The sequence below is a fragment of the Schistocerca piceifrons genome, chromosome 3 (assembly GCF_021461385.2).
Source record: "Schistocerca piceifrons isolate TAMUIC-IGC-003096 chromosome 3, iqSchPice1.1, whole genome shotgun sequence".
Lineage (NCBI taxonomy): Eukaryota > Metazoa > Arthropoda > Insecta > Orthoptera > Acrididae > Schistocerca > Schistocerca piceifrons.
The window spans coordinates 217,718,475-217,740,724 of NC_060140.1; the positions used below are offsets into that span (position 1 = coordinate 217,718,475).

General features: G+C 39.8%; 1 protein-coding gene across 1 annotated transcript in view; it reads left to right on the forward strand.

Moving 5' to 3' along the window:
• The window catches only part of LOC124788523 (proton channel OtopLc-like), a 220,359-nt gene that overhangs the window by 91,929 nt on the left and 106,180 nt on the right, over positions 1-22,250 (forward strand). The window contains exon 6 of the mRNA XM_047255793.1: positions 5,791-5,894. Within this exon, the coding sequence (XP_047111749.1) occupies positions 5,791-5,894 (104 nt within the window). The remainder of the gene's footprint in view (positions 1-5,790; positions 5,895-22,250) is intronic.

The window sequence follows — 22,250 nt, forward strand, 5'->3', positions numbered from 1 at the left end:
TTACTGTCCTCACCTGCCCTAACATCCACTAATTCTGACAATGACTGATACATTTTGATGGACTCTGATAATAATGCACTTTTTTATTTTGTTACATTCATGACAGTAATAACCTTGCGACTTCAGCATTCAAATAAGGTTATAACAAAATGAAAAAAGCAAAATCACACAATTCTGTGAATGAATTTTTACCAGTTGCATCTTCAAACTGTGTAATCTGTGACCAAAATTCTAAAGAGTTCTCTAACTCGCTCCCTACTGTATAAAGTTTACAATGTTCAATTACATTTCTATAACTGATATTTCGTTATTTGAATATTGGAAATGGGGTAATAGGGGAATTAAAGATTATTTGTGAACCTTCAGCACATTTTTATAAGACAGCAAATTATTTTTCTGAAGCACTTCAATATTATCAGGTACTGAACTCTGGAACAACCACAAAAATTATATTGTCATTATCAAATGATGCTGAAAATGCGTTTGGTTTATATTATTGATTGCAAGTGCTATACTATTTTAACTCAAATGGAGGTGATGTATTGCATTTATTATAAATTTAATGTGTTGTTGATGAAGTTCACGTACAGCTTGCTCAGTTATCAAATTTCTTCTTTTCAGTTGTCTTATCTTCTATTCAAATCTGTAACCTTACAGTTAGAGGATCAGTGTCCAGATGTGGTATGACCACTCCAGAGGCCAAGGCATAGGGCATAAAAATGAAAATAAAGTCAAATCGCTTTCTACTTTGTTCATACACTGAGGTGACTAAAGTCATGATATACCTCCTAATATTGTGTTGGACCTCCTTTTGCCTTGTGTAATGCAGCAACTCGATGCTGCATGGGCTCAACAAGTTGTTGGAAGTCCGCTGCAGAAGTATTGAGCCATGCTACCTCTATTGCCATTCATAATTGAGAAATTGTCGCCAGTGCAGGATTTTGTGAATGAACTGACCTCTTGTTATATGGCACGGGATTCATGTCGGTCGATCTGGGTGGAAAATTGTCCAGAATGCTCTTCAAACCAATTGAGAAAAATTGTGGCCAGTGACATGGTGCATTGTCATCCATAAAAATTCCATTATTATTTAGGAGCAATAAGTTCATGATGGCTACAGGTGGTCTCCAAGTAGCCGAACACAAATATTTCAGGTCAACAATTGGTCAGGTGGGCCAGAGGACCTGGTCCATTCCATATAAACACAGCCACCACTAGCTTGCACATGCCTTGTTGACAACTTGAGCCCATAGCTTTGTGGGATCTTCGCCCCACTCAAACCTTACCATCAGCTCTTGCCAACTAAAATCAGGACTCATCTGACCAGGCCTCAGTTTTCTAGTCATGTAGGGTCCAACTGAAAAGGTCATGAGATCAGGAGAGCACTGCAAGGGATGTTGCGCTGTTAGAAAAGGCACATACATTGGTTGTCTACTGCCAGAGCCCATTAACGTCAAATTTTGCCACACTGTCCTGACAGATACATTCGTTGTATGTCACATATTGATTTCTGTGGTTGTTTCATGCAGTGTTGCTGCACTGACAATGCTACATAGCTACTTTCGGTCATTAAGTGAAGGATGTTGGCCACTGCATTGTCCGTGGTGAGAGATATTGTCTGCATTGGTGTTTTCAGCACACTCTTGACACAGTGGGCCTCAGAATACTGAGTTTCCTAATGATTTCTGCAATGGAATGTCCCATATGTCTGGTTCCAGCTACCATTTCATGTTCAAAGTCTGTTAATACCACTTGTGCAGTATAATCATGTTGGAAACCTTTTCACATGAATCATTTAAGTGAAAATGATAGCTGCATCAATGCACTGCCCTTTTATACCTCATATACATGATACTACTGCCATCTATATTTGTGAAAATCGCTATCCCATGACTTTTGTCACCTCAGTGTATTATATAATAATGCAGTGGCACAGTTTTGGTGTGGTATCTCAAAATGTGTCTTCAGTTCATTCCACTGGTTTAATATCCTGTCTACAGTGGAGTATACTGACAGCCACTGCGGTTCACAAGCTCTACCGATTTTTCGTCAGTCATGAAGTTCATTAATCATTCTGTACAGTTCTTTATACCCAAATGCCAAACTGTAGATTGAACGAACCTCTTATATGTTTTGGAAGCCATAAATTGTATATTCCTTGGCATTGTCCCTTCTGCAGTGTGAGAGATGGCAAGCTGATTGGGATGACACCCACGTTGAACATGAGCCTTGGAGTGTCCTTTTTTTCAGTTTTCCATGTACATCATTATTTACTCTCATCATAGCACTAGCATTATCTGTTCCAATCCCAATAATATTTTTGTAGTACAAACCAAATTTGTACAAGGTGTCTTTAGAGGTTCCGTAAACGATCAAACATGTTTGATGAAATCACTCTTATCTACCCACGAATTTACCGAGCAAGCCCATACATGTTCAGACTACATTCATCAGTTTAATCTCACACTGAAGCAGTTGCTGTTCATGTTTATGAATATTTTGACAGTAATGAGAATGGCCACAAATGCAGTAAAGTACTCCTGGCATTGACTTTGGCACTATGTTTAAATAAGAAGAGCTTATTTATTGTTTCTTTATATGTAGATATTTTTTTATTTGTGCCAGAAGTTTGCTACACAATTTTGTATCTTGAATGTTTTGTTTTGTTTCTATGCAATAGCCATGATTACTCTTTTTACACGGATATATCATTGCACATTCTTGTATTATATGACTGCAGATTTGAGCAGTTTTTTGATTTTCAGTGCACCTTCTTATGTTAATTACACTTTTTTGTGTGTAAAAACGTGCACTGAAAATTTCAAACGCAACTCAGATCTGCATTCATATGATACAAGAAAGCTTATTGATTTAACTTTACTTTTGAAGCAGACACTTTTCGTGCAAGCTGTATTTTGGCACTAGTGAGAATGGCTGCAAATGCAGATAGTGCATTTCTAGCACTGCCTCTGGTACTGTGTTTAAAGAAGAAGAAAACAAGATACTGGGCCAGGGAATGGTTTAAAATAACAGCTTATCAAAGATGTAGCATTATTCATTACAGGAACTTGCAGACATCTGCTTAATATAACTATGATGAAGCAGCATGTAATACCATACTGAGAAAGCCAAATGAGTGTACAGGAAAAAGTTTTCCCATCAAGTGCCATCTTCATTAAAAGAAATTCAGGTCAATATTTACGAAAAACTAAATCATTAATGCTACAGAGACCTAAACAAAGTTCATGATGAAGAATTATTCACATAGTAGGATTTGAGGAGTCATCTCGGGACATGTAGGAGAAGATTTTTCAGTAACTACCTGCCAACATGCCAGTGAAATCCACATTTTGAAGAACACAGTGTGAAGAGTACTGGTGAAACAGTAGCTGCAGCTATGTCATAAACAATGTGTGCAAACAGGGGAACCAAATGATTTTGAACCTAGAATTCAGTTGTACCATTGGACAGTAACTAGTGCATTACTAGAGTGTGGAACTAAGAACAGTTTGTATTGTTCATAAATTAGATCTGTTTCAGTCATGATGGCATCTTCAACTATTGCAACTGCAATATCTTATGTTATTGTCATCTTGGCTCACTATCATTTAGTCTCTATAAATTTTTGGGTGGTGATTGTACAAGATCAGCTAACAGGACCTTATTTTCTGCCATTCTGTTTGAAAGGTGCACGTTCAAGGGCACTCATACAACAGTTTGTTGGTGATCTTGTGGCTATGGAGTATTTTTAATATTTTGGAAGGTGAATGGCACGTGTTAGCCATAAAAAGTTCCAGTTCTGACCATGTAAAACCTGTGTAATATCAACTTTTAAATCATTTTCGTGGAAGAAAAACACCTGACTACACTGTATTTTTCCCTTTGCCCCCTCTCCACTTGCTTCAGGGTACATGAGTTCTTGTGCACATTACATCTACATTTATATCTACTCCTACACTCTGCAGACCACCATGAAGTGCAAGGCAGAGGATGTGCCCCATTGTACCAGTTATTAGGATTTCTTCCCATTCCATTCACATATGGAGTGGGAGAAGAGTGATTGTTTGAGTGCCTCTGTGCCTACTGTAACTATTCTAATCTTATCCTTACAATTCGTATGTGAGAGATACGTAGGGGATTGTATTATATTCCTAGAGCCATCATTTGCAGCTGGTTCTTGGAACTTTGTTAGTAGACTTTCTCAGAATAGTTTACATCTATCTTCAAGAGTCTGCCAGTTCAGTTCTTTCAACATGTCAGTGACATTTTCCCGTGACCATTTGTGCTGCCCTTCTCTGTATATTTATCCCCTTTCAGTCCTATTTGGTATGGGTCCCACATACTTGAGCAGTATTCTAGAATGGAGGTCATTCAAGTGATTTTCAAGCAATCTCCTTTATATACTGACTGCACTTCACCCACTATTCTACCAATAAACTGAAGTCTACAATCTGCTTTACCCATGGTTAAGCCTATGTGATCATTCAATTTCATATTCTTACAAAGTGTTAAACCCAGGTATTTGTATGCGATGGTCGAGTCCAACAGTGATTCACTATGTTTCTTCATTTTGTGAAGTGCACAATTTTACAGTTTTGAGCATTTAAAGCAAGTTGCCAATCTTTGCTATATCAAGATCTGACTAAATATTTATGCTGCTTCTTTCAGACAGTACTTCATTACAGATAGCTGTATCTTCTGTAAAAAGTCTGAGATTATTATTAATATTGTCTATAAGGTCATTAATATGCAACATTACCTGGTATTAATTCAAGAGGTTCCGGGGCAGTCATTGGAAATGTATCTCTTGTCTATTAGATGAAGTTGGTGCAACATGACAGTGTACTGTCCTATTTTAATATTAAGGTCTGTGAAAACCTAATGACTGAAACCTTCTTTTTTCGATTGAAACAAGTCATGTTGAATGGTCAGTGCAGTCACTGGCTCCCATCAGGTGTGTGGCTCCAGATACACTGAGAATTAATGAAGTTATTCAGCATTTATACAGTGATTTGAAAAATATGTGTGAACTATTTAGAACACTATGAAGTAAAAGCAATTCATTAAGAGATGATTAAGTAATAACTATATATGTAGAGGAATTGAGGTATCATATGTCAATGTGATACTTAAAATATTTAATTAACATTCATTTTGGTAAGTTTATTTGATGGGATGAGTGAAAAACAGTGATTGCTTATATATTTAGTATCCAGTACAAGTACGGTACTAATGAAATAAATTATTAAAGTCCAATATGTCAGTGAAATGTAATGATGTTATTGATGTATAAATACTGTAATATCAACATATGAATAATGATATTATTTCTATAAAATATTGATATTTCTGGTATATCATTGTCATCTCTATGGGCAATCAGTAACACTACTTATGAAACTGTGCAGAAAATATTGCTTCAGAAGAAAGACCCATGACACACTGAGCTAAACAGGCCATGCAATGCAAATCTGCCTAAATTTCATTTCTTCTCATCCTGTTGAATGTTATGTGATTTATAGGAAGATCTGTGCACTGTGGTGTCCCTTTGAAAGGCACCATAGATTTCATATCTTGTTTGCTTGAAAACAATAAGGGCTCTCTGATGGTTCTAGTCTGAAAGAAAATATGCTGCAGTGCAAACTTAACAGGCATTTTCCTTTTTGATCTACTTTCTCTTAGTGCTTAAGATATTAGCTATCCAAATAGGTTCTGTCATTTTATTATAATAAATCACATTGATCAGTCCATTCACATAATTGTTTTTATGTGTTTGTCTTTACTTTGCAGGTCTCTAGCATTGGTGACAAGATGGTGCTGCAAATGGCACTGCCACAAAGAATCACACAACAGTCACGACCCAACAGTCTGCCCCTCTCTGTTGATTCTTGTAAGTATGGAAAGATCACCCAATTAGCTTGTCCATTTTACCTTCAAGGATTAATGAAAAAAGATTGAAATAACTATCAGACTTTTAGCCATATGTATCATCATCATCAGCAGCAGCAGCAGCAGCAGCAGAAGCAGCATATTTAACATCCACTGCTGGATAAAAGTCACTTCTGGACTTCTCCATGCATTACAATCTTTAGCTATACACATCCATGTTGCTCCTACATATTTCATGCCATCTGTCCACCTTTCCCCTAATCATTGCCTCAGTCTTTCAATCTGTTGGAAACCAGCAAAATGTTTTTCTATTGTATTTAGCGTCCATTAACACTGTTACATAATCTACTCACCTTCATTTCATCTTTATAACAGTAATAATTACATCATCTATTTGTTCCATGATCTATTTATTTGATTTTCTGTCTCTTCTAGTAATTCCTGTCGTGAATCTCTCCACAGCTCATTGAGAATTCCTGTTTTTGAATAATTTTTCTGGCCATATTGAATAGTACATTGCCTGAATGGGGTCTTCCCCCCAATATCTAATAAGATTGTGTCATCTGTAAACAATAAGATCTGTCCAATTCATTTATGAATATCAGGAAGTAGTGAAACTGGCAATGGTTTGCAGTTGCTCAATATGTATGGGAATTGGATACATGTCCTAATCTCCTTCTACCCCTCTCTCTGTCCATCTCCCCCTTCCCCTCTCTTTGTCAGTCTGTTTATCCTCCCACCTCTCTCTATCACCTCCTCTCCCCTCTCTCAGCCTATCTCCTCCTCCTTCTCCTCCTCCTCCATTCCCTCTCTGTCTACCTATCTCTTTCTCAGGGCCTGCTTCAGGATTTCTGTCACCCCGTGTGAAAATTTCAAATTCTACCCCTCACCCCCACCCCTTCTCGTCTATGCATTTTCAGACATTGTCAACTTTTTTCACAATGTCATTCATCAATGATGTCTTATTTTCATATACCACACTTGCTCATCTGTCTTTTTGATGTGAATGTGTCTTTAAGACCATAGCCAGGTGTGAACCACCAGTCAGTGAAGCATAAGTGAAATGTTTACAGTATGATACATCTTGAGTTACAACTCCAAAACTAATTATGTCAGCCAAAATTAAATTATACCACTCACAGAGTATAAAACTAAAATCTGTTCAATTTCTTTTGTTATCAGAACAGAGTGGATCATGTGATGTTGAGAGAGGAGCTTCATGAATGCTGCAGGGAGTGTGACAAGTAGGGAGTGAAGTTCTTGCAGTACTTACAAAGCTCACGGATTGTGCTCATTACTGATTACTTTTAGTGGCATAAATAATGCATCGGAGAAACAGGTTTCAGAAAGCCCTTATTTTTGTAGACATTTATCTTCACATGCAGAATATATTCATAACACACAACAAAGACAAAGAAACAAATGGACCAAGTTCACTAAATACTGAATGACTGTTCACTACAGCACTGCACAGTGGCAACTTGCTTATGTTGTTAGAAATTGCAGAAGGATGGAATTTTTCAAATCGTGTCAAAGAGTTCTGAGCAGAAAAAGGATCTCAGGTAACAAGACAAGTAAACAGGCTATAGTGTTAATTGACAAGAGAAGGAAGTACAAAAATGTTCAGGGAAAGACAGGAATATCACAATACAAGTCACTTACAATGAAGTGAATAGGAAGGGTAGAGATACCTAGTCTGGACTCAAAAGACTGTGGCACGTAATGGGAGGGACATATTTTACTAATTATGTATTTATTTATTATAGTATTGATTGACATAAGAAGGAAGTACAAAAACTGCAGTGCTTCATTTGTCATCTGTTTCATAATGCCACAGATAATTTCCAGTAAGTCACTAGATTTTGTGAAAGAAATTGTATTTCCAGCTTATTCCCACACTTCTTCATTTAAGCACAACTTTCATTGTCTTATTTAATGCATCCATTTGGAGATATATAAAAATTTAAAAGATCTTGCTGCCCCTAAAAGTCTTTCATCCTGGGCAGTGGCACGATCACCACCTCCTCCCCTAGAGCTGGCTGTGCTCCTCCTCCCCCCTCTTTATGCCTATTTGCTCTCCCTGTTCTCTGGCCATCTACTCCAGTATCTCTCTCTGATCTTGACACTTGTTTATTGTTACAACAATTTCAGGTTCTGTAGTAGTAGGGCTGTTCTAGTCATAAGCTGACAATCCATAAATATATCTTTTCTGTTTTCTGTGAAAACCAGCTGCAAGGAAGCAAACAAAACAGAACACTTTTGTGTGCACAACTTTTGTTTAAAAACATATATAATAAGAAATAATGTGTAAGGAAGAAACAGTTCTTCTAAGGGTTTAAATGCCTTTCTCACAATAACTATTGTGAGGAAGAAAACATAACTGCATATATTCACAGCAGAGCAAAAGGCAGCATTTACTTTCTCATGATTGGTTTTAACAGAAAACCTGTACATTGTCATTTAAAAACGCATGTAGCCTGTATCCATATGAATGTTTCATATTTTTACATGATACTCTGATGGACACACACACACACACACACACACACACACACACACACACACACACACACAGAGAGAGAGAGAGAGAGAGAGAGAGAGAGAGAGAGATTATATATATATTATGGCCATCCAAATGTTCATTAGAGTATCATGTAGAAATAAGTAAATCAGTCAAGAACTTTTCAAGATTTGGATGGCCACAGGATGAATATATATATCCTATGGCCATCCAAATGTTCATTAGGGTACATGTGAAAATATGAAGTAAACTGATCAAGAACTTTTCAAGATGCTTGGTAACAATGTTTCCCCTTTATTTATATGTCTGTGTGTGTGCATGTGTGTTCATTAGAGTAGCAAGTAAAAGTTTGAAATAAATTGGTCAAGTACTTTTTGAGATTTTTGGCAACAATGTTTCCCCTTTCTATATTAAATATCTATTTATATATTATAAGATAACGCTCCAGTAGGTATATAAAACACCTAAGTATTTTAATGGAACATTTGTGTCAAAATTTCAAAGCAATTGATGAAAAACCTTTGGTATTACTGAGGCACATTGTATTCTAGCATCTGTCCACATGTCATTAATCCTTGGATGGATACCATTTGTCATCTAACTTGGACCATAAGATAATGAGGGCGACCTTATAAAATCATAGCACTTCAATTTGCTCACCAAGGTCTAGTGTGATATGTAGTCAAATGCTTTAGCTGTCTTACAAAGTGTTATTGTTATGGATTTCTACTATTCATGTGCATTCATTATCTTTGATACTAGAACAGACACTGTCATAGCTGTGGACAACACTTTTCAAAATCTGTTCTTATCTTCAAAGTGACAGAGCATTTTAAAAGCCTGTGAAAACATCAGAAGAAAAGTATTTGTTACAGTGTTAGTGATTCTACAATTTCAGAAGTATTTTTCTTCAGGATAGCATAGAACATTCCATTTTAGTATGGATTCTGAAGGCCTGTAAGCTCTCATGATGCTCATTGTCCCATAGGGATGCACTTTCTTCCACCCACAGTAAAAAAAACTTGTGTTTTATCACAATATTTGCAGGGCCTAACCCCAAATCTGGATTCTCATTCACATTTTTTCCCACTGTTCACACAAAATTCAAACAAACTACTGGGACCCAACTTTATATGTACAAAAAGATTAACAGTGATTGACAGAGTTTATTATTAATTATTTATAATTTTTGTATTGACAATTCTATCTAAAACTAATCAGATATTCAGTATTAAGTATGATAATAAATGGAAATATTGTTCTGTGTCTGAGCAGCTGCAGTGTTCAAAGAGAACTGTGCTTTTTTCAGTTATACTATTCTAGAGTGATTATTCCATGATAAACACACTAACCAAGAAAATAGTTATGCACTGGCCTCTGTTGTATAAAACTGATGATATATGGCAGAGATAGAGAGACTGTAGGGGAGGGGAGGGGGGGGGTTGTTCAAATAGGAGAGGGAGAGACAGAGTGGTGGGAGAAGGCTGCACGTCATCTGGATGGGGAAGGAGTGGTGTAGACAGAAGAGAGAAGGGAAAAGGTAAGGTGAGGCAGTGGGAAACCGATTAGTGGAGGCTTAGGCCAGGGGGATTGCGAGAGCACAGGGCATGCTGTTAGAGATATAATTTCCACATATATAGTTCAAAGAAACTAGAGCTGGAAGGGAGAATCTGAATGGCTCACATAGTGAAGCAACTGTTGAAGTCACTTGCATTGTGGTGCGCTGCATGTTTGACAAGTGGGTGGTCAACTTTGCAGTTTGCCACTGTTTGGTGGTGACCATTCAAGTGAGTAGACCGTTGGTTACTTGTTATGTCCACATAAAATGCTGTACAGTTATTGCAGTGTTGCTGATGTATAACATGAATGCTTTCACATGTGACCCTGTCTGTTCCAAAATAGGAAATGACAGTGGCTGGACTGCAGGGGGGAGGTAGAAGGTACTTGGTGGGTACACAGGATAGGTCTTACATCTGGTTTGACCACAAGGGAATGACCCATGGAGTCCCTGATTGGGAGCAGGATATGAACAGGGATGGACAAGGATATTCTGTAGATGGGTTGGGTGGCAGAACATGATGTTGGATTATGTGGGTAGAATATTCCTCATCTCAGGACACGACGAGAGATACTTGAAGCCTTGGTGAAGGATGTGGGAGAACTTTTCACCCTGGCCTGGCCTTGAAAAGCTCGACCCCAGTCCACTCAGTGATATTTTCTGCCATATAAAAGGCAGGATGGACCAGAAGTCAACTGTCTACGTGCATGAATGGTCACTTCCAGACCGTGGCAAACCACAAACTTGACCATATGTGTGCTGAACATGCTGCGCACCACAACACTAATGACTTCAACAGCTGCTTCACTATGTGAGCCATTTAGGTACTTCCAGAAGCAGTTTATCTGAAGTATGCAGATAGAAATTGTTTCTCCAGCATATCCTGCACTCTAACAATGCTCCTGGCCTAAACCACCACTGATCTGTTTTCTACTGTCACGTCTTACCTTATCCCTTCTCTCTTCTGTTCACACCAGTGTTTCCCCCATCCAGATCATGTACTGCCATCTCCCACCATCTTGCCTCAACCCCCCCCCCCCCTCCCAACATGCAGGCATTCTCTCTCTCTCTCTCTCTCTCTCTCTCTCTCTCTCTCTCTCTCTCTCTCTCTCTCTCCCCCCTCTCCCTCTCCCTCTCTCCCTCTCCTCCCCTTCCTCTCTGTCTCTCTCTCTCTCTCTCTCTCTCTCTCATTCTCTCTCTCTCTCATTCTCTCTCTCTCTCTCTCTCCCTTTTCCACCCCTCTCCCTTTTTCTCTTCCCTCCATGTCTCCCATCTCAAATCTATCTTCCTCTCCTTGTCTCACCTACATTTACCCCCCTTTCCCTGCTCTCTCCCACACCTTCTTCCTACCCCATATATTCTCTACCTTCTGAACACTTTTGTCTTGTTGTGCATCCACTGAGTCATCTGTGAAAAGACCTCCCTCACACTATCCCCTCCTCGTCTTGTGTGTCCTTCCCTAGTTCCTCCCCACCTCCATCTGCCCAGATAACTGCTATCGATAATCAACAGTCAGTCTTGCTGTGGCCACTGGCATGTGTGTTTTGGCATTTGTATTGTTGTGTATGTGTGTATACGTGTGTACATCTACTAAAGAAAGAAATAGTATAAAAATATATATCTGTTGTGCATTCCTGTGCATCAAACGTCCACACATCAGTCAGCTGTGGGTGATGTTTGCTGTTCCTTTATTTTATGTATGAGCAAAATTCGGAAATTAATGCACAATAATTTGAATACCAAAATGTTTAATATGAACATAACAAAACAAAATCACAAATGAACATATATCTTTTACCTACTTTTCTACATAATCACCAATGTCCTCAATACATTTCTCCCAACATGGTACCCGTTTCAGTATGCCCTGTTCATAGAAGTCCATTTGGTGGGAGTATAGACCCCTGTGGACTTCTGATTTCATTCCACATCGGTCACAGAGTGTTGGACAGCCAGAAATTTCTTCAAGGGGCCAAACAGTTGAAAGTCTGATGGTGCAAGGTCCAGACTGTATGGTGGATGCTGGAGTACTTCCCACAGGAACAGCAGCATGAGGGCAAGCATTGTCATGAAGAAGATTGACACTATCAGCATTAATGTTGTGGCATTTGTCATGAAGGGCATGATGCAACTTGACTAAAGTTTTAATGTAGGCTGCAGCATTCACAGTGGTTCTGTGTTCAGCCAAGTCCACCACTAACACATGATGCATATCCCAGAATATTGTCACAAGCGCTTTCCTAGCAGATTGAGTCACTCTGAATTTTTTCCTACTGAGGAACCAACGTGTTTCCAGCCTGCAGAGGCCTTTTTGGTCTTGAGGGTGTAATGGTATACCCATGACTCATGACCAGTGACGATTCCTTTCAGAAAGTCATGCCCTTCTGTGGCTTAATGCATTATGTGATCCAAGTTTGTCATCACTTGCTAGCCCTTTTGGTTTTCTGTCAGATTTTTAGGCACCTAGCAAGCAATATCTCTACAAAATTTCAATGTATCATGAACAATATCATACACCGCAACATAAGAAGTGTTGAACTGCTGTGATAAGGTTCATAGTTGCACATGCCAGTTGTTCAAAATTACCGCCTCAATGGCTCCAACATTATGTGGGGCTGCAGCTGTTACTGGTGAAATGCAAAGGTTCACATGGCCTTCTTGGAAGAAGGACATTGCTACAGTCCATAGAGTTGTCCCCATACACACCATGCGTGTCCCTGTGAATTTCAGTCAGTTTATGTCCTTTGTCCCACAGATATCGAACTATGCTTTGCTGCTCTACACAGGTTGATGACTGTAAAATGTGTCCCATGTTTGTTTCATAGTTCAGGCTTCTCTCACTAGAGCTGCACATGAAAACAAAATACCACCTGTAGTGCAAACTTCAATCTATGTCATCATGTAATTTCAATATTCCTGCTGCAGTACCAGAGGAGACAAAAATTTTTGTGCATTACTTTCCAATCTCCCTCCCCCAAAAAAAGCACCCAGAAGACATGGTTAGATTTCAATGTAACTTCATGCACATTCAAACCACCAGCAGATATGTAAATGATTAGAACTGCAGTTGTCTGTGACAGGTAGAATAACCATCAGAATGAATTAGTGTTGTTTGTGCATATTGATGTTACCAGGCCTGCTGGGGAGCATAGGGAGTGTGAACAGTATCAGGTGTTGAGTGATTATTGTGAAGTACACACAGAGATGTCGCATACTTATATGAAACAGCGTTATCAGGTCCTGACAGAGTTTGACAGGAGCTTCATTATGGATCTCTATTCAGACAGAAGGTTGAATCATACTATATCCAGATTTGTGGGGCATCTGGATATGATAGTGGCCCATTGTTGGACTGCATTGAAACATGAGAGCAGGCATACTCACCATCAACATCCTGGTTGACCACATCTGGCCACTACAAAGGAAGACTGCCACACAGTGCTCCAAGCACATTGTAACCCTTTCGCATTTACGCCTGTCATCCTCATGTGTTCCCTCTCATGCAACAGTATCATAGTGCCAATTTTCAGCAGGACAGTGCTCATCTACGAATAGTAGTTGCATCTCTATAAACTGCTTGCATGTTATGAGGTACTTCTGTGGTCAGGAAGGTCCTCAGATCTGTTCCTGATAGAACATGAGGGATCAGCTCAGATATCAACTCCTTCTCAGTGGCAGTATGTGGGATATCAAGGACCAGTTACTACAGTTGTGGCCAGCTTGCCTCAGGGGTGGTACAATTGTTTTATGGCACCCATCCCAGCTGAATCAGTGCCGTGGCAGTCACAGCATGTTACTGCTAAGTGGGTTCATACTGCAAAGTTCTTTGTAAATTTGACATAGTTTTGTAATGTCTGAAATAACATCACATATCCTTTCGAACTACGAAGTTTCATTTCATTTCTTCCTCCCCTTCTGGATCTTCAATTTTTCTGTCAGGCAATGTATATTATGAAAGGAATATCTGATAACCAATACTTCAGATTTTTTGCCCATGGTACACAGTTTTCTCCTCATGTCTAGACACCCCTGTTTAAAAGTTTTGGTCATAGTACAGCATTTCTCCCTGAGAATTTGGGTAGAATTAAAAAGATAAGCATAAATTATTTTTACATCTTATAGCATAATTTTGTGGTTCTTAATTTGATTACTGTGACACTATCTTTTTCATTAATTTTCATCATAAATATTACATATGAAAATCATGCCTAAACTATTGAAACAAAATCCTGTAGCTAATTTGTTGAAAAAATTCTGTGTCACATGTATTGTCAAGTGTACTAAATATTTTGTCCTAGCTTTCATGATATCAATATTTTTATTGATATTGATTACATTTGTTGTATAGTGAATCTCATGTAGAGGAGTGTTTGGGGAACGGAAAGAAGTGAAGGACATATATTTTGATTATTTTCTTCATGTAGTGTACCATGCATTTTATTTAAGGGCAATAAAATTAAGTGACTTAATGTTATTGATTTTCAATGTAACTGTTAATTGCAATAGCATCCAAACAACTAATTTTAAGAGATTTTGATGACATACCAGTACTCATTATCCACAAGGTAACGTGGCAAGTTGTTGAAAAAATGTGTACCTGATTAATTTTCGTACAACTCTTAATTCACAAAGTTTTTGTAACAGTTGATTTTGTTCCTTATATTATTTTCATTCTTTTTGATGTATTATTGTAGCTATCCTGTAAATAGAAGAGTACTGGATCTATAACAAATATAGAAATAACAAAAATGTTATGTTAGTAGTACTTACATAGTACAAGTACTGAACTTAGTTGTCAAATCTTTCACATGGTGTATGTACAGTGACAAATAAGAGTTTGGTAATGATGTGAATTCAAAAGGTATTATTGTGTGAAGTGCGATGATCTTTTACAAAATCTGTATAATTAATAGTGAAAACTGGCATGGGCGAAGTTATATGATAATATAAGCAAAAACTTGCCAGTGAACGTGAATCTGCAAATGAATCATTCGTGAGATGATTGTGAATGTGTGGTTATGAGCCATTACTGCCTTCAGCAAGAAATATTGTCTTATTTACTACAAAAGTATTAGAAATTTAACCTCCTGATTAAGTTCTCATCTAATTATAAATTTAATGTTACACATGCTATTCATGCATCATCACATGAACAATGTTTGTCACTGAAGGTGTAGATGAGGATCACAGATGGTCTTCTCACTCAGCCACATATAAAAAACAAATAAAAAAATTTAAGTGATTGATGAGGGTATCTTCACTTTGCTGTGGAATCTTCGGCGATTCCTGGAGAATATGCCCCTGGTGCAATGCTAGGGAGTATCGTACATGTATGATGGGGAACATTTTGCTTCTGATGTAACCACCTATATTGTCCAAGAGGGATAGGAGGAGAGTGCCTGTCCTTGGTCTCCAAGATTACCTGACTTCAATCCTCTGAATTTTTCTGTTTGGTGTCATCTCAAAAGTGAAGTTTACATTACTCCTGTTGATAAATTGAAGAACTGGAATTGTGATCTGTGCAGTCTTGTCAACATTTACAATATGATCCAGCGATGAGTGAAAGAATTCATAACTAAACTGCTGAGAAGAGACCATTTTGCATTGAAATGTGAGAACAACATGTAAAATGAATCTTTTAATAGGTGTGAATGTACAGTGAGTTGTAAGGTGTAATACTCTGAAGCACTGTTATATTTCTTAAAAATATCATCAAAAAGTTATATTTCAGCTACGTTTATACACTCCTGGAAATTGAAATAAGAACACCGTGAATTCATTGTCCCAGGAAGGGGAAACTTTATTGACACATTCCTGGGGTCAGATACATCACATGATCACACTGACAGAACCACAGGCACATAGACACAGGCAACGGAGCATGCACAATGTCGGCAATAGTACAGTGTATATCCACCTTTCGCAGCAATGCAGGCTGCTATTCTCCCATGGAGACGATCGTAGAGATGCTGGATGTAGTCCTGTGGAACGGCTTGCCATGCCATTTCCACCTGGCGCCTCAGTTGGACCAGCGTTCGTGCTGGACGTGCAGACCGCGTGAGACGACGCTTCATCCAGTCCCAAACATGCTCAATGGGGGACAGATCCGGAGATCTTGCTGGCCAGGGTAGTTGACTTACATCTTGTAGAGCACGTTGGGTGGCACGGGATACATGCGGACGTGCATTGTCCTGTTGGAACAGCAAGTTCCCTTGCCGGTCTAGGAATGGTAGAACAATGGGTTCGATGACGGTTTGGATGTACCGTGCACTATTCAGTGTCCCCTCGACGATCACCAATGGTGTACGGCCAGTGTAGGAGATCGCTCCCCACACCATGATGCCGGGTGTTGGCCCTGTGTGCCTCGGTCGTATACAGTCCTGATTGTGGCGCTCACCTGCACGGCGCCAAACACGCATACGACCATCATTGGCACCAAGGCAGAAGCGACTCTCATCGCTGAAGACGACACGTCTCCATTCGTCCCTCCATTCACGCCTGTCGCGACACCACTGGAGGCGGGCTGCACGATGTTGGGGCGTGAGCGGAAGACGGCCTAACGGTGTGCGGGACCGTAGCCCAGCTTCATGGAGACGGTTGCGAATGGTCCTCGCCGATACCCCAGGAGCAACAGTGTCCCTAATTTGCTGGGAAGTGGCGGTGCGGTCCCCTACGGCACTGCGTAGGATCCTACGGTCTTGGCGTGCATCCGTGCATCGCTGCGGTCCGGTCCCAGGTCGACGGGCACGTGCACCTTCCGCCGACCACTGGCGACAACATCGATGTACTGTGGAGACCTCACGCCCCACATGTTGAGCAATTCGGCGGTACGTCCACCCGGCCTCCCGCATGCCCACTATACGCCCTCGCTCAAAATCCGTCAACTGCACATACGGTTCACGTCCACGCTGTCGCGGCATGCTACCAGTGTTAAAGACTGCGATGGAGCTCCGTATGCCACGGCAAACTGGCTGACACTGATGGCGGCGGTGCACAAATGCTGCGCAGCTAGCGCCATTCGACGGCCAACACCGCGGTTCCTGGTGTGTCCGCTGTGCCGTGCGTGTGATCATTGCTTGTACAGCCCTCTCGCAGTGTCCGGAGCAAGTATGGTGGGTCTGACACACCGGTGTCAATGTGTTCTTTTTTCCATTTCCAGGAGTGTATTAATCAGAGCAGTATTCCACACTCAGTGGCAGTTCATAACCACACATTTGCAGTTATCTCACAAATGGTTCATTTGTGGACCCATGTTTACGGAAACATTTTTACTTCTATTACACTATATTTTTACTCATGTTAGTTTTTGTTTCCTGTATTCATTATGAATAAAATATGAAATATCTAGAAAAGTTACCTACATAGTCGCATTACAAGACACGAGGATGATGTCCCCTTAGGAGGAAAAAAATAGCTCACTTCAATGTGAGCTATTGCTTCAGAATGGCACAATAGTCAGAATCATGAATGTAAATGAATATGTTTAGTGACAGTAGATACTGAAAGAATGTGAACACTAGTAAACAGCAGATATTCAGATATGCTGAGAGGTATTTCCAAGTGCAAAGCTGAACTGAGTTATTTAAGTATCTTGTCAATAGTATGATTTCATGTCTGGCACACAACCTGATTTCTAATATGTCTCATATGTGCAACCTGATAAATAAAGATATTACAAACTTATCATTTATCAAGGACTCTGTTATGACTTCATGTGAAACTAAGCACTGAAATAGGAAATATTAAACTAATGATAAACTATTTTATTTGGACACTGTGGATTTAAAGTTTTGATCAAAATATTTGTGTGCTTAAGGAAATTCATCATAACATATTGCACTGCTTGACAGATTGTTTTGATGAATCAGACAGATAACTTGTTTGTGGCAAAATTTTTAATCACTTAGTTTGATACAAACTAAAGACATCTGTTTTTCAGATTCCGCCTCACAAAGACGAACCATTAGTGCTTCAAGTAGTCGACAAGATCTGCTGCCTAGGTCAGCAAGCCGTCAATCGAATGACTCGGCATTTCTTGGATCCTTAGTATCAACTACAGATCTTGCACCAACTGAGCAACGGGAGAAGATTAGGTCTTTCTGGTAAAAACAACTTTTATATATTTTCCTGGTAGTGTGGCACCTAAGCAAAATGCTGTGTGTTAAGTATTCCACACTCTGTTTGAAAGCATCAGGCAAGTTGAGATGATCAGCAATAACATTATGTTTCTTCAAGTACAAGAACTCTACAGATAAACAAACACTTCCGAACTCTGTGCTGTAATTACACATATAAAAAAAAAAGTTTTGTATCACCTTGGTTCTGAGAGTTCCAGAATCTGTACAGAAAATTGGAATAGAGATCAACATAAACGTCATTTCCACCCTTTTTATTGCTCATGAAAACCACACATTGCATGTTGTACCACCATACAGCGAGACCTTCAGAGGTGGTGGTCCAGATTTCTGTACACACTGGTACCTCTAATACTCAGTAGCACATCCTCTTGCGTTGATGCATGCCTGTATTCGTCGTGGCATACTATCCACAAGTTCATCAAGGCACTGTTGGTACACATTGTCCCACCCCTCAATGGCAATTCGGCATAGAGCCCTCAGAGTGGTTGGTGGGTCACATCATCCATAAACAGCTCTTTTCAATCTATCCCAGGCATGCTCAATAGGGTTCATGTCTGGAGAACATGCTGGCCACTCTAGTCAAGTGATGTCATTATCCTGAAGGAAGTCATTCACTACATGTGCATGATGTGGATGCGAATTGTTGTCCATGAAGACGAATGCCCCACCAATATGCTGCTGATATGATTGCCCTATTGGTCGGAGGACGGCATTCACGTATCGTACAGCCGTTACGGTGCCTTCCATGACCATCAGCGGTGCACGTTGGTCCCACATAATGCCATCCCAAAACAGTAGGGAACCTCCACCTTGCTGCACTTGCTGGACAGTGTGTCTAAGGTGTTCAGCCTGACCGAGTCGCTTCCAGACATGTCTCCGATGATTGTCTGGTTGAAGGCATATGCGACACTCATCGGTGAAGAGAATGTGATGCCAATTCTGAGCGGTCCATTTGGCATGTTGTTGGGCCCATCTGTACCTTGCTGCATGGTGTCATGGTTGCGAAGATGGATCTCACCATGGACGTCGGGAGTGAAGTTGTGCATCATGCAGCCTATTGTGCACAGTTTGAGTAGTAACACGACTTCCTGTGGCTGCACAAAAAGCATTATTCAATGTGGTGGCATTGCTGTCAGGGTTCCTCTGAGCCACAATGCACAGGTAGCAGTCATCCACTGTGGTAGTAGCACTTGGGTGGCTTGAGCAAGGCATGTCATCAACAGTTCCTGTCTCTCTGTATCTCCTCCATGTCTGAACAACATCGTTTTGTTTAACTCTGGGACGCCTGGACACTTCCCTTGTTGAGAGCCCTTCCTGGCACAAAATAACAATGCGGACATGATCAAACTGTGGTATTGACTGTCTAGGCATGGTTGAACTGCAGACAACATGAGCTGTGTACCTCCTTCCTGGTGGAATGACTGGAATTGATCGGCTGTCAGACCCCTCCATCTAATAGGCACTGCTTATGCATGGTTGTTGACATCTTTGGGTAGGTTTAGTGACATTTCTGAAGAGTCAAAGGAACTGTGTCTGTGATACAAAATCCACAGTCAACGTCTACCTTCAGGAGTTCTGGGAACTGGGGTATGCTAAACTTTTTTTGATGTGTGTAGAACCACTTGTCTGAACACATTTGTTACTATGTCTCCTATGAAGATACATACCAATATTAGAGGGTTCATCTCAAGTGTGCATAAACATTCAGATAAACTGCTGACTATTTTGCATTCATATTCCCAGAATAAAAAAAATAGGAGTGCGGGTTAGCTACTACAAACAGCATAGTGAACGCATTATTGTGGCCAAGATAGACACAAACCCCATGCCTACTACAGTAGTACAAGTTTATATGCCAACTAGCTCTGCAGATGATGAAGAAATTGATGAAATGTATGACGAAATAAAAGAAATTATTCAGGTAGTGAAGGGAGACGAAAATTTAATAGTCATGGGTGACTGGAATTCGTCAGTAGGAAAAGGGACAGAAGGAAACATAGTAGGTGAATATGGATTGGGGGGAAGAAATGAAAGAGGAAGCCGCCTTGTAGAATTTTACAGAGCATAACTTAATCATAGCTAACACTTGGTTCAAGAATCATAAAAGAAGGTTGTATACCTGGAAGAATCCTGGAGATACTAAAAGGTATCAGATAGATTATATAATGGTAAGACAGAGATTTAGGAACCAGGTTTTAAACTGTAAGACATTTACAGGGGCAGATATGGATTCTGACCACAATCTCTTGGTTATGAACTGCAGATTGAAACTGAAGAAACTGCAAAAAGGTGGGAATTTAAGGAGATGGGACCTGGATAAACTGAAAGAACTAGAGGTTGTAGAGAGTTTCAGGGAGAGCAAAAGGGAACAATTGACAGGAATGGGGGAAAGAAATACAGTAGAAGAAGAATGGGTAGCTCTGAGGGATGAAGTAGTGAAATCAGCAGACGATCAAGTAGGTAAAAAGACGAGGGCTAATAGAAATCCTTGGGTAACAGAAGAAATAGTGAATTTAATTGATGAAAGGAGAAAATATAAAAATGCAGTAAATAAAGCAGGCAAAAAGGAATACAACCATCTCAAAAATGAGATCGACAGGAAGTGCAAAATGGCTAAGCAGGGATGGCTGGAGGACAAATGTAAGGATGTAGAGGCTTGTCTCACTAGGGGTAAGATAGATATTGCCTGCAGGAAAATTAAAGAGACCTTTGGAGAGAAGAGAACCACTTGTAAGAATATCAAGAGCTCAGATGGCAACCTAGTTCTAAGCAAAGAAGGCAGAAAGGTGGAAGGAGTATATAGAGGGTTTATACGAGGGCGATGTACTTGAGGACAATATTATGGAAATGGAAGAGGATGTAGATGAAGATGAAATGGGAGATATGATACTGCGTGAAGAGTTTGACAGAGCACTGAAAGACCTGAGTCGAAACAAGGCCCCGGGAGTAGACAACATTCCATTAGAACTACTGACGGCCTTGGGAGAGCCAGTCCTGACAACACTCTACCATCTGGTGAGCAAGATGTATGAGACAGGTGAAATACCCTCAGACTTCAAGAAGAATATAATAATTCCAATCCCAAAGAAAGCAGGTGTTGACAGATGTGAAAATTACCGAACTATCAGTTTAATAAGTCACAGCTGCATAATACTAACGCGAATTCTTTACAGACGAATGGAAAAACTGGTAGAAGCAGACCTCGGGGAAGATCAGTTTGGATTCCGTAGAAATGTTGGACCATGTGAGGCAATACTAACCTTACGACTTATCTTAGAAGAAAGATTAAGAAAAGCCAAACCTACGTTTCTAGCATTTGTAGACTTAGAGAAAGCTTTTGACAATGTTGACTGGAATACTCTCTTTCACATTCTAAAGGTGGCAGGGGTAAAATACAGGGGGCGAAAGGCTATTTACAATTTGTACAGAAACCAGATGGCAGTTATAAGAGTCGAGGGGCATGAAAGGGAAGCAGTGGTTGGGAAAGGAGTGAGACAGGGTTGTAGCCTCTCCCCGATGTTATTCAATCTGTATATTGAGCAAGCAGTAAAGGAAACAAAAGAAAAATTCAGAGTAGGTATTAAAATTCATAGAGAAGAAGTAAAAACTTTGAGGTTCGCCGATGACATTGTAATTCTGTCAGAGACAGCAAAGGACTTGGAAGAGCAGTTGAACGGAATGGACAGTGTCTTGAAAGGAGGATATAAGGTGAACATCAACAAAAGCAAAACGAGGATAATGGAATGTAGTCAAATTAAATCGGGTGATGCTGAGGGAGTTAGATAAGGAAATGAGACACTTAAAGTAGTAAAGGAGTTTTGCTATTTAGGGAGTAAAATAACTGATGATGGTCAAAGTAGAGAGGATATAAAACGTAGACTGGCAATGGCAAGGAAATCGTTTCTGAATAAGAGAAATTTGTTAACATCGAGTATAGATTTAAGTGTCAGGAAGTCGTTTCTGAAAGTATTTGTATGGAGTGTAGCCATGTATGGAAGTGAAACATGGACGATAACTAGTATGGACAAGAAGAGAATAGAAGTTTTCGAAATGTGGTGCTATAGAAGAATGCTGAAGATAAGGTGGGTAGATCACATAACTAATGAGGAGGTATTGAATAGGATTGGGGAGAAGAGAAGTTTGT